This window comes from Mixophyes fleayi, chromosome 12 (assembly GCF_038048845.1).
Source record: "Mixophyes fleayi isolate aMixFle1 chromosome 12, aMixFle1.hap1, whole genome shotgun sequence".
Classification (NCBI taxonomy): domain Eukaryota; kingdom Metazoa; phylum Chordata; class Amphibia; order Anura; family Limnodynastidae; genus Mixophyes; species Mixophyes fleayi.
The window spans coordinates 32,142,252-32,156,312 of record NC_134413.1 but is presented as its reverse complement, the minus strand read 5'-3'; the positions used below and the strand labels follow the sequence as shown (position 1 = coordinate 32,156,312).

The following is a 14,061-nucleotide window of genomic DNA, read 5'->3' as shown; positions in this document are numbered from 1 at the left end:
GACGCCCTCCTCCTTAGGATGAAAATTGTAATTGATTTTATAAACTTAGAGTTACTGATAAATGCTGGATCTGTCTTTTTGTATGACCAATCCAGGGAGGCTTTTCTCATTATGTGATGAAATATTTAGTGGGTCCTGCTGCTTGGGAGCTGTTTTCCACATCTTAGGCTTCCATGCCATCGAGCTCTCACAAGGGACTATCCACAAGTATGGTAAGGCAGACTCTTGCTACATCTCACCACCTTAAGCAGGGAGCCAACAGATTGACCCACCAATCCACATCTTCATTTTCAAGCAGTTACGGTTTTTATGTTTTTGTAAATAAACTTTAGATTATGGAACGTATTTCTCTTTTTGTTAGGGGGGGTGGGGTGGCGGATTTTGATCACTGACTAACCCCCCCCCCCCCCCCCTCATGTACCACCACCACTGCTAAGGAGGTGCTAGACGATTATGATTATAGCAGCCATAAGCAGGGCATCCACAGAAATTGTGTAATCCACAGAAATTCACCCTCTTTATGAAGTTCCACCAAAATTAACCCTGGAGCAATCTGTTAACTGCAGAGGTCAAATAATTGAATTGATTGGAGTCCAACAATTGTGTACAATTAGTGTTTCCATGCATTCTGAAATAAACGCCTCAAGAGTGTCATAATGGAGATCAAGGAACATTACAAACAGATCTGAGAAAAGTTTATTGAAAAGAACCTGTGGAAAATATTTAAGAAGATTTGAATGACTTTTTATATCTCCCTAAGCATTGACAAGTCCATCATAAAAAATGGAGAAAATGAGACACAACTGTGAATATGTTTGAAACAGGCTGTCCTCCAAAACTGAATGAGGACAGCACTTGTTAGCGAGGCCTATGGTAACTCTGAGTTGCTGTCTTCCATGGCAGAGAAATGAGAAGCTGTCCTTGAGACAATAATAGCCTTGGCATTTCACAAATTGCAATGCACAGTTTGATGGTGCTTGAGCAATGTTGCAAAGAAGAATGGGCAATAATGTCAACGTCCAGGTTTTCAAAATTGATAGAGACTTGCCCAAATAGACTCACACTTGTAATTGAAGCTAAACGTTAAAGTCTACTAGCTTCGTAAACAAGCTTTAAAGTGTTGTTTTTATTATTTGACATTTAAGATATTTTGTGTTGATTAGTGGTAAAATGTGTGAATGCTACTGTATGTACATATTTTACTAAGATAAACAAATGTGCCCAGTTATTTTCATGTATGACTATAAAAGTCTTCAAAGATCTAATTAGTCCTTTCAGTTTGTCCATTAGATTGGGAGGTGGGAAGCTGAAGAAAAGTCCAGTTTCATACCAATCTCTATACCAAAGGCTCTCTAACAACCAAACTGTGCCCTTTGTTCTGGGACAATATGAAGAGACATCATGAAGTTTTAAGATCTCGTTTGCAAGGAGAGAGGCAGATGGTGTAGACAGATGAATAAAATGGGATATTATGGAGAAACAGTCTAATAACAACCAAATGACTGAAATCCCTGGTTAACAGAAAAACAGTAAAAGTCTGTAGAGTTGTGAGTCCAAGGCTTATTGAGAACTGGAAGAGGAAGGAAAGGGACAAGAGTGGTTTTTCTGGGGGCAAGCCGAGACATAATCGCTCTCACTTTCCTTTTTTTAAAAACAAAACACTCCAACGATGGTTCAGTAGATCAAAGGAAAAAGAGGGAACATTGGCTTTCTCATTTTTGGACCCTGGTACATAAATAAGTATAAATTAAAATTCAGAAAAGAACATTGCGCATCGAACTTGAGTATTCAACCTCTGCTCAGATTAAAGGTAATGGAGGCTTTTATGATCCATATAGATGTTAATGGAATAAAGTACCCCTTCTAAAAGATACCTGCCATTTGCCAGTGCCAATTTCACAGCAAGGAGTTCTTGTTCTCCAACGGAATAATTGATTTTTTGCTGACGAGCATTTAGAAATGATTCCACATGGGTGATACGTGCCATATTTATTTTGCCTGGACATAACTGCCCCTACTCCAACTGATGAGGCATCAAAGGGGAAAGGTAGGTAAATATCTGGGTATCTTCGCACATCAGCTGTGGAAAATGCCTTCTTGAGAAATTAAAAGGCAGATGCTGCTTCAGGTGACCATACTTGGGGTTTTCTCCCTATTTTTTTCTTTGTGTATTAAGTGGAGTGATGATGGAGGGTGAAGTTATAATGAACTGCAGTTTGTGAACCCCAGAAAGTGTGGCCAATTTGTTGAGATCAATTCAGTAAAGAGCATGTCTATTCAGGGGCTATTCTAAGTCTGGATTCTGAAATGTTACCTGTGCCTGTTCAAGCACACATTTTCTTGAAGGCTTTGAAGAACACATTTGGCTTTATCAAATGCATCTGCTTAAACAACTACAAAATGGTACAGAGAATGTCAGAAAATGTTATAAATGCAATGTAAGACAAAGTGCAAGCTTTTTAATTAATTTATAAGTAACACCATGTGCCAGAAAGGAAGGTGTAGCCTAGACAAGAATTTCATACAGGAAAGTCCCCCAGTATCCTGTTGTAAACCAGCGAGTTGCACAACCAGAGTGGCATTACAGCATATTTATTGTGCATTGCGAGTGTTGAAAGCAGTGTTCCATGTGTCTTCTTCCTTATTGTGTATAAAATACACAAGTAGAGTTGTTGTTGTTGTTGTTGTTATCATCATCGTAGATTTGTAAAGCGCCACAGTGCTCCGCAGTGCCGTGCAGTAGAGAAAACAGGATATACATAAAACAAGGACATACAAGGCAGACATAATAAATGCAGACATGAAAACAAAGGGTATGGAGGATCCTGCTCATTAGAGAGCTTACATTCTAACTGGAAGAGGGCATAGCTGAAACAAGGGGAGCGATTGTGGCTTAGATTGGAGATTGGGATAGCTGTGAGGGTGTGTTATTGTGAATAGCTCATCAGGGAATAAGGTAAGCTTTAAAAAAGTGATGGGTTTTTAGAGAACGTCTAAAGATTTGAAGGCTGTAGGAAAGCCTTATTGAGCATGGTAGAGAATTCCGTAAGCGGGGAACAGCACGGGAGAAGTCTTTTACAGGTGCGGCATGAAGACGAGGCATGGAGCAGGTCAGAGGTAGATCTAAGAGGGCGAGTGGGAGAGTATTTTGATATGAGATTTGAGATGTATGAAGGGGTGGTGGTGTTGAGGGCTTTGTAGGTAAGGATGAGTAATTTGAATTTGATTCTGGAGGACACAGGGAGCCAGTGTAGGGATTTGCAAAGTGGTGCAGCAGATGTGGAGGGGTGATAGAGGAAGATCAGTCTTGCAGCAGCATTTAGGATGGATTGAAGTGTGGATATATGGTTGTCGGGAATGCCAGATACAGGAGGTTACAGTAGTCAAAACGGGAGTTGAGAGAATGGATAAGAGTTTTGGTAACATGCTGAGTAAGAAAAGGGCATATTATGGCAATGTTTTTAAGGTGGAATCAACAGGACTGGGAGAAAGTCTGGTGAAGAATAAAGCAGAGGGTGGAGTCAAGTTTGACACCAAGGCAGTGGGCTTGGGAGACTGAGGAAATTGTGGTGTAATTAACAGTGAGGGGAGGTGGTGATTCTGGCAGGAGGGAAGATAAGCTCTGTTTTGGACATGTTGAGCTTTAGGTAGCATTGGGACATCCCATGTGGAGATAGCTGAAAGACAGTTGGTTGCACAAGATAGTATAGAAGGAGAGAGGTTGGGGGAAGAGATTAAGATTTGGGTGTCATCAGTGTAGAGGTGGTACTGAAGGCTGAATAAGCGAATTGGTGCCCCAAGAGACGAGGTATACAATGGAAAACAGTAAAGGGCCCAAAACCGAGCTTGTGGGGCCCCAACTGATAGTGGCAGTGGAGGGGATGTTGTGCCACAGGTAGACACCTTTTAAAGGAGCGGTTCAATGGGTAACAAGTGAACCAGGAAAGAACTATCTCGAAGGCCAATGGAGTGAAGGGTGTGTAGGAGAAGAGGGTGATCAACAGTATCAAAAGCAGCAGAGAGGTCTAGGAGAATGAGTATGGAGAAATTACCATTAGATTTTGCAGTAAGTGAGAGTAGTTTCAGTGTAATGTTGGGGCGGAAGCCTGATTGCAGAAAGTTGAGAATGGAATGAGAGGAGAGAAAGTGGGACAGGCGGTTGTACACTAATCGCTGAAGTAGTTTGGAGGCAAAGGGGAGGAGAGAAATAGGGCGGTAGTTGGAGACAGAGAGAGGATGGATCGAGGGAATTTTTTAGAATTGGTGAGATTAGTGCATGTGTAAAGGAGGATGGAAATGTGCCAGGAAAGAGAGACTGGTTGAAGAGGTGAGTTTAGAGGTGGGCATGCAGTCGGGGAGAGAAAGTGGAGAAGTTGGGAGGGAATAGTGTTAAGGGGACAGGTTGTAAGTTGAGATGATTGTACAGACTTCATCTTCAGTTACTGGAGAGCATTAATTAAGGGTTGATTGGGGAGTGTGGGTGAAAGTGGGTGGAGAGTGGAATTTGTCAATGGGAAATATCTTGTTGAATGGTGTTGATTCTTTTCTTTTGAAGTGGGCGTAAAAATCATGTGTTATGAGGCAGGAAGGGGTAGAAGGTGCTGGTGGGCAGAAAAGTGCGTTAAGGTGGCAAAGAGGGGACGTGTGTTAGAAGACTGAGTGGATATTAGACTTTTGAAGAATGTTTGTTTGGCAATTGAAAGGGCAGTGCTGTAAGATGAAAGAATGAATTTATAGTGTAGAAACGAGATTTAATCCAGTGGCGCTCTGCAGTGCGGGAGCACTTTTGCAGGTAGCGCGTCTGTTTGGTGTGCCATGGTTGGGGTTTACATTGACAGAGACTGTATGTGGTAGCTGGAGCTGCATTGTCTAGGGCTGAAGTGAGTGTTTTGTTGTAGAAGAGGTGGCCGGATAAAGGGTAGGACAATGCAGACATAGGAGAAAATAGTATTTCAATATTCAAATTATTCAGGGAAGAGAGGTTTGCAAGCCAGAGGTAGCCAAAGGAATAGGTGAAACCAGTATGACAGGTACAAAAACATGAAGATCCCAAAGAGATTTTGACAATCATTCCAGTCGATGACAGAGTGATGTTGGAACCATGGTAACCTGGAAAACTTGGATTCAGGAATTTGGCAATTGCATAAAAGTAAATTTTTTCTTTATGCAAAATACCATAAAAGAAATAATATTGGCTACTTTGTTTTATTTAGAGGCGAAGTTCCCTGGCTGCACCTTGTATTGGATCTAACTGGTTTAGGAAAATATGCAGACTCCCCATTATAAAGAGGTGGTGAAGGAATGTAGAGAGTACAGATCAGCTGTACTGATGTAGTTGCCGAAACTGAATTAATATTTTGCACTGCTTTGTTAGAAGCAATAGTTGCCTGAAGCATATCCATGCAGAGAAACAAACTCTGGAAGAACTGAATGATGCAGTTGTGGTTAGAATACTATTATTTTAGATAGAGCTTGAATGGCTGGAGCAGACATTGGAATGTCTTTGGGGTCCATGACATGACCAAAGTGTTATAAAATGTGAGAGGTGTCATGGACCTACTGTGTTGCTAGTGATTTGACACTACTTACCTGAAGTCCAGAATATAATCGGTAACACTTCTTTACCAGGAACCTTCGAAATTAGGTGATGGTCTTCGACACATATCGCAGACCCCTAAGTGGTAGCTGACTACAGACACACCAATAGGTATAGAAAGAGACCTAGTCACAGGAAAGGCAAAAGTCATAATGGTATGAGCCAAAGCCGTTAAGAGAGATTCAGTTAGGCAAGCAGACAGCAGGCACAGACATGGTCAGGATCAAGCCAGGTCAGAAACAGTATTTACAGTACATGACAAACTCCAAAGTTCAAATTACCTGTTGCTCATGCCCTGAGTGTGCACTGAACTGGACTTTTCAATCCAGCACCTGCTGACCCGACCAGACAAAACCTTGTTGTGCATCCATTCCTATAGGAAGAAGTGGTAGAGCTAGTACAAATTCGCCTAGAACAGATCAAAACCAGTTGGCCCAGTAAGTGTCTCCACCGTGAGCAACATGTTGATATGGTATGATATTATGTATTTTATTTATGTAATCTATTTGCTACCAAAATGGATCTATGTGGTATAATAGTGTAACAAGTGCCACTGAGTGTGTGTATGTGAATAAACTTGAAGAATACTACTAGAGTTCAAATTTTTCTCGATGGTTGATAACCATTACAGATGTAGCCGGGAGTGGCTTGAAAGCGCACCTCTTAGTACTCTATAGGGCTGAGTCCCGAATCATGAGGACATATATCACAGAACAGGAAGTGAAGGCACCAGTGAGCAACAGGAGCACAAACTGTAAAAGTAGTGACAAAGGAATCAGTCAGGGACAGAAAATAACAGGAGAACTGTCAAACAAGCTAAACTGGTATATAAGAGATCAGGCAACAGGACTGCTGGAATATCAAATGTGAACTTAATATTGTGGCCACTAGGTAGAGGAGATAAAACCCTTATGAAGGTACAGGGTCCACCACCTTGTGCAGCTTTACTTTAGTTAATACCTTCTCATACAAGAGTATCATAGTTCCAGATCCTGACAGGTAACCTCAGAGCCGTAACTTAGAATTCTAGCGCCCTGGGCGAGAAAGACAAATGCCGCCCCCCCCCTAGCCCTCAATTGTAACCAAATGAACCTAAAATATTCCTAAATTGCACCCCTTTCAGCGTTGCGCCCTGGGCGGTCGCGCCTGTAGCACAGCCCTAGTTATGGCCCTGGGTAACCTTTGTCCGTAGTCTCATATGCTTACAATCCTCACCAAAGTGACTATTTATTAATTGTGCTGACTGTAGTAGCAAGTCTTTTATTCCAGATGTTATTGCATGTCAAAACATCGTTCAGAGACGTGACATGCCCAGTCAGGCTACTCATAGGAGGAGCCATGCTTCAAAGCCTGAAAAAGAGCACAAAGTCAATCTGAGGCCTGACTCTATTACAATCAAGAGGATTGTGGAGTGTGCTTGAGCAGCGAGTATTTTCTGTACAGAACTGCTGTGGCAGGGGGCAACTTTTTATTTATTTATTTGTCTACTCTTGAATGCCACTGGTATAAGTGAGCAGCTGACAGTAACAGAATGGTTAAAATGTTTAATGGTTTGTTTTTTGTTTTTTTTTAGTAATGATTTAGTAGTGTCTCTGAGTCTTCTAGAATTGTACCATTTCCTTGTATTCTGCGCGGCTTCTTACTATCAGTGACGGTCAATTTCCATGCTAGAAGACACATGGTCATCCATGTCATTCACTATATGGGAGTTGTGTGTGAATGCGGGTCTGAATACATAGTAATAGTTGGCGACCATCTAAAGGACCCCACTGTTTTGTTACTTGGAGGTGCAAAGAATGGGTAACCATTTTTATCAGACAAATGCTGAGCATGATATAAAGCAGATGTAGGTAACGGGCAACCATAGCCCTTCTAAACAAGTGTTGTTCCTGATGACTCTGATGTCAAAGTATATCCACACAGGTTATTCTGTGAGTGTATGGCGATGCCTCATCAGCTTGCCTAGTCAACCATGGATTAACCTGTAGTTTGGGCCACATTAACACTTCACACTGGTGCTCGATATGTCATGTGGTCTGATGCATCTTCCCAATGAGGCCCCTGAAAATATCATGTTGCCCACTACTGATGTAAATGTTCTTTTTGATTAACTGTTAAAGGGAGGGAGAAGACTGCTCAGCATTCTGGTAGTGGCTCTTACCACTGTGGAGTGGTTGACTATGGATAGGTCAATTACAGTTTATCATTTTGTCATCTAGAACCATTTGAAGCTCTAAAGACATTGGTTGGTGTAGTTTTGTGCAGGTACCAAAATTCCACTAAGTTATATGTGATAATGCACTTCCTACTGTAAATGATATGGTTATTAGATATCACAGAAGAGTTCCGTGATCATATAAAAGATGGAGCCTGTAGGCCTAGTGCTTTGATACAAGTCACAGATATCTGACATGACTTCTACTATCTGTAATAATTTAGAGTACAGGGTGTGATATTTCTTCTAATATACATTTTCCTAATGAACAATAAAAAAGATAAAATGAGAACTCACTGTTTTACACGTGTTATTTACAGGAGTTTATACATATGTCTGTATGATTCAAAATGCATCCTTTAAATAGGTTTTATATTTATTTTTTTGCTTTTGCTTTCAATGATTTGTGTTAGACTAGAATGCTAAGAGCAAACCTACTTGAAATCTCCCTATGACCGATAACCTTATTGTATACTCTAGCTAATAGTCGTGGCTTTGTTTTCGCGTCCTGAATATTGCACATGGGTAGCCATAGAAAGTACATGTTGGCAAGGGACCAAATCTGAGACGTACAAGTACTAATAGCTGTGCCCTCAAGAGGAGTCCTAGTGCCACATTAAGCATTGAGTGGAGTACTATAGGAGAAATTAACCTCACTCACTCCATGTCTTTCAAACAGGCACAATAGAAATGGCAAGGAGAATAACATCAGGAGTCCTATAACTATTATTGCTCTGGAGGGCTGGACATTTTGTATTTGATCATAAAAAAAAATGTTACATAAAAAATGCATGCATTAGCATGTTTTCCATTCATTTTCTCAAACTCTTAATTAAAATAGAGACACCTATTTTGGGTTTGTGTAATTGTAACACATTGGATAAAAATTACTTTAGTCTCTAAATGTTTTTTATTTTATCTTCTTAGCATGGAGTATTTTGGTTTCAAGCATGGAACAATTTTCTTCTGTTCAAGAACCTTCAATTTTACATCTGTCAATGTGCAGAATATTTTGCAAAATATTCCTTTAGTGTATGTTTCATTTAAATTGTTGCACTAAGATGTAGGTGATTGTATGTTAAAACACATATATTGTAATAGTAGCTTGCATTTAATGCAATCACTACGCAATGTTATTGTATAACATATCACCATCTAACTTTTAAGAGCAGTTGGGACACTGTAATGTTCTGCAGGTGTTAGGATAGTAATAAAATGGTTTGCCAGAGTAGCTAAGAGGTTTTGGATGTTAAAAGTTACAATGTTGATGTATTTTGTAAGAAAATGCAAGAAAGGAAATTAATCCACCAAGAGATATTTTTTAGAAGACACCTGAATATTTAAAATGACATTGTAAACTACCAACGGCACACAATTGTGCGGCAGTTTTTTTTTTTTCTGTTGTTGCTCTTAACAAATTGGGCAGCGTTCCTGCTGAGCCAAAGTTTACAGCCATTGTCCATAGTACGGACATAATTAGGAGAGGATACATTGATAGACATCTGTTATAACAGGAAACCAGATGGCAGTATTTATTCAGTAGCGTGTCTACTACTGTTTTATATATGCAAAAGTTTTATGGGTCATTTTTGGCTTTATTTTGTTTCTGTAAAGTCCAAATGCACATTGTAAGCAAAGTAGTATTTGGTCTTTTTTCAATTTTAATGTTGAGTTTATCTGTAGATGTATAGAGCTTTCTTAAATCGAAATTAGTAGTGTTATGTGGATGATTAGTTGAGAGAACGGTCAGATTTTAAAAACTGATGTCTTCAAGTCATCCCATGTGATGGATGACCTCCAGGATTGATGGACAAAACCCACCAGCTTTATAATTTCGAAGACTATGTCCAGAAAAGGCTGCAGACTGCACTCCGGAACCTCCTGGACATTAGATGTCTGATAACAGCTAATCTTTATTATAGTATTTGCAAGATGGATAAAGCCATTAGCTTAGCTGGAGGTTCATAAGTGTGGTCTACCTCATAATTACTTGCATCGAGCAACATGTGTTTGATCATCTATGTGTAATACTGAATCCAAATTGACAGTTAATTGTCTCTATATTTACAGTATATTTAATAAAGATCTAGTTATCTATACTGTCTTCCACAGTACCTTTTCTGGGTTCATGAAGATGCCTCAAGTACGGGTCAAAACATATGTGGCATACTATATTGGGCTACAAATAATACATAAGATTTTTCACAATGACCTATTTCTTGTAGAGCAGAGAAAATCTACTTTAATAGGTCTCACCTAAGTCTTACCTTCAGTACCTTTTATCTCCTTTTTACTTTTTTTACAGTGGTAGATTACAATATACAGGTAATGCTATCCCTACTGTAAATTATACGGCTATTAGAAGTAACCAAGGACTTCTCAGATTGTTTAAAAGCATAGGGCTACCGATTGCATGTTTTTAATACAGGATCAGGGCAGTTATGCATCTTAAATATAAAAATCATTGGTCTGTTTGTTAGTCCGGTTATGCAGTCGATTGGGATGAAACCAACGCGCAAGGTGGTCCAGCTGGATTCTGGCCAGGTTTTGGGCGGTGTTAGGGTCCCGGTCTGACCTCCCATTGGTGTACGCTGGGCAGAACTTTGACCCGTGGAGCCTGTTCTGAGCCTGCATTCAGACACCCCTGTACCGATTGGGATGAAACCAACGCGAGGTGGTCCAGTTGGATCTTGGCCAGGCTTTAAGGGGGTTAGGGTCCTGGTCAGACCTTCTATTGGTGTATGCTGGGCAGAACTTTAACCCAGGGAGCCACTTCTGGACCTTCTACTGGATGAGTTGAGTTGATCTACATATATGCATGTTTTTAAGCTATATTTCTTATTAGGGATGTAAACGGATGTCTGTATTTAAAACCACAGTTTGAATGTATCCTTATGATGCTTATTTTATAGAACAGTTAGAGGGTGTGTGGTGCGAAATTAAAAGGATATTTCTAAGCTATTTAATACAAATAGAGTAATAAATGTGCATTTGCTGTGTAATAGTGAATGAATGAGCTAAAGAGAAAAGTAAAATACATTTATTAGTGCTACATGTAAGAAGCATTGTGGGGGTTTTTTTGCAAACATTAAATAGATACTGAAATATTTTGTTTGTTTGTGTTATTTAGATAATATTTCTAGTCTTATCCTTTCAGTAAGAGCTGCCATTGATGCTTTTGGGCTTTTTTTTACCTTTTTTCGTCTAAATGCTGCTCCTGACATTTTATGTGTTCTATGTGCGTTCATACTTTCGCCAGTGTGTGTTTTGCATTGCTGCCCTTTTTTTGGGGTATCTTGTTCAATATATGTCATTGTGCTTGAACAAGCCCATTGGTCTCTTGAGCACATTGTGAACATGCACACTACCAATTTACACAGCAGTTTTCTGTATACTGTGTTCTGTGTTTTACCATTCATGTCAATGGCCCATTGATTGCAATTGCCCATTCGTTTCAGTTGCTTGCTACATGTAGAAACCCCGTTGAATTGTATGGCATATACAAATGGTTGGGCCCTTACAGTTATTAGATGGCAAGTATGGCAACCATGTCTGTGTTATTTACTGAAGCTTCTGAGATGTGGCTGGGGTTTGTTCTTTTTCCTTTAAATTATGCTTTATTTTATTAACACAATAAAACATGTAACAACCTAACAAACCTATGCTCTATCATACTAACATATCAGAGCTGTGCACGTATATTTGACTGTTCATTACACTTGTTATGAATGTAGCAATAACAGGAGCACAAGCCAGAGGTAATCTGGCTTACCCATTAAGTGGTGGGGAATCAGTACAAATTGATCAGATATTATAGCATTTATTGGTTTATAGGCTTGGACTAGCTCTATGTTAAGAATAAAGTCTTTAACAAATCTACCTCCATTTGTATGGGTAACTAAGGGAATTGAGAAAAGGATGCATAATGCAGCTGAAAAATTAAACCATTATTGTGGCCTAAGAATGTGGATTTTAATTACAAAAAGGGTACACAATTTGTCATTGAGGAAATACTAATTACATGTCTCTACTCTAAAGGAAGCCCGCTCCTGGTGGTTGGTACTGCACCGAAGTGGGAAAAGGTTTGCCCCAATTAGGATTGCAGTAACCAACTTGCTACACTGCAGCTCTTCAAAAAAAAAAGGGTTCTTAGGAGCAATGTATGAGTCCAAGGGTTGTCATGAGAAGACTCCATTCTCCACTGGACAGAGACCAGGATGGCTGAGGGAAAGTAAATTTAAAATTTGGAAGTCCTAGGGGTCTCAAACCTGACTAATTAAAGAGAACTGATTGGCTCCTGGCATAAAGACTGCACCAGGATAGCTAAATACCCCACCATTTAAAAAAATAAAAATAAAACTTGGGCAAACATTTTATTTTCAGATTCAGTTTCCTCAAAACTGTTAAAGGAACAACATAAGCTCAATATGAACCACCCTTCATGTCTAACATGGCTGGTATAGGTTGATAGAAGTGAAATTGGAAAGACTACCATGTACCATCAAATTCCGGTAACAGGAGAACTTCACCCACTTCAAAAGGTTTCCATGAAAAGGAGTAGAGTTTGAGGCAGTGTCCATTGGAACACCGACCAGATTGGTTGAGTAAGTAGAGAACCACACTCAGCCAGCATCCTCCAGGTATGATGACATACCGTCAGCATAAGGAATAGTCTCTCTTCATGGTCCCTGATCTGTAAACCATGGAAATTGTCTGTAGACCTCTGTAGACTCGCTGATAGTTCAAACACTAAATAAACAGAGCCGGAAAGAAGCACCACTCTTGTGTGCACCTATTTAAAGAAATAACATAAAATGAAAAAAGAGAGGGGTGCAATATAGAGGGGTGTGAACACAACTTTAATAGGAAACTTATACAATACTTTAGCAATTTTATGAACAGATAGGACTGGAGTTGTATAGGCTCTTCTTGCTGAAAATGAATAGGAAAAAGTTATTAAGTGGTATCCAGAGAGTAAAAAGATTCTGCAATCTAAGCACAGTGTATTTTATAATGTAAGATGTTGTTGTACTTCAATACCTTTTGTGTATACTGGGTTCAGCTGTTGTAGAACCAGCGAGCATGCTGGTAGCGGTAGTTCTGCAAGGACTGGGAGTCCACAGGATGTCTACCCCTGTTGTGTAATATCCTATCTGGTAGCAGGGGACAGCTATGGGACAAAGGCAGTCATTCACTGATTCCTCTTATTCCATGTGACATTGAATTCACTTGTTCCCCATACACCAGGAGCCATTGTTCTTTTCCTATTTATTTTAACATTAGATTCTTGTTACTTGCTGTGGCCGCTGTTTTTGTTCATCCTGGCAAGGGTCTTGTATGATTATAATTTTTTATTCTGCCTTAAAGGGCATGCCAGGGGTGCTAGGACATTATACAGACGCTCTCACTTACCATTATTCTTTTTTTTTTTTTTCTTAATTAATATTGTCATGAGTCGTTTTGTGGGAATATTACATACCAAACTGATAGCTCTTGGTAGCAAGAAATGATTGTAGCTATAATATAAAATGCATAACAAACAGGGATTTTTGTGTAGCAAAAGAAGATTTCCTGTTATCTTTGTTTGCAGGCTTTCTGGCTCATATGCGGCAGGAATCCTTGCTGCAGGGTTATATTCGTTTTCACGTCTAACATGGCAGTGGTCCATTGCAGCAGAGGTTTTCAGCCTAAACAATCTGTTTGTGATGCTGCTTATGGCTCTTACAGTGGAGTTTGAGAAGGCAAAAACTGCGAGTGAGAGATCAAAGGTAATCTTTGTTTTACTGGACAATGCCAGGTGCAATTTTTTTACTTTTTATAGAACAACACAGCTGAGAACCAAGCGTAAAATAATTGTGTTCTTTGTACGTATGCTATAACGAAATATACAACAAAAAAAACATTCACACTGACTTTATTTTATCATCACTGCACTTCTACCATTCATTTGTAAGCTTTTATATTGTTAAAATGGATAGACCCTGAGGGTCATTGATCTAATGAAAGACTCATTATCTTTGGTTTATGCACTCTCTATGACAGTGTATCTAACAAATGCGTCGTCCTTGTGTTTGAAGAGGATGCCATTTGGAACGCTAGTGAAACTCTGAAAGCAAGACCACCTCTTGTATAAACACTCACAAAGGGTGCAGACATTGGATACATTCTCATAGACTGTTTATCTACTAAATTATAGGAGAAAGATAGGAATCATTATTCTTTAAATGATCTTAAAATCTGCCCATTTTCT

At 39.5% G+C, this 14,061-nt stretch overlaps 1 protein-coding gene across 1 annotated transcript in view; it reads left to right on the top strand.

Moving 5' to 3' along the window:
- TMEM260 (transmembrane protein 260) overlaps positions 1-14,061 on the top strand; it is a 64,827-nt gene that overhangs the window by 27,946 nt on the left and 22,820 nt on the right. The window contains exon 5 of the mRNA XM_075193579.1: positions 13,402-13,579. Coding sequence (XP_075049680.1) covers positions 13,402-13,579 — 178 coding nt within the window. The remainder of the gene's footprint in view (positions 1-13,401; positions 13,580-14,061) is intronic.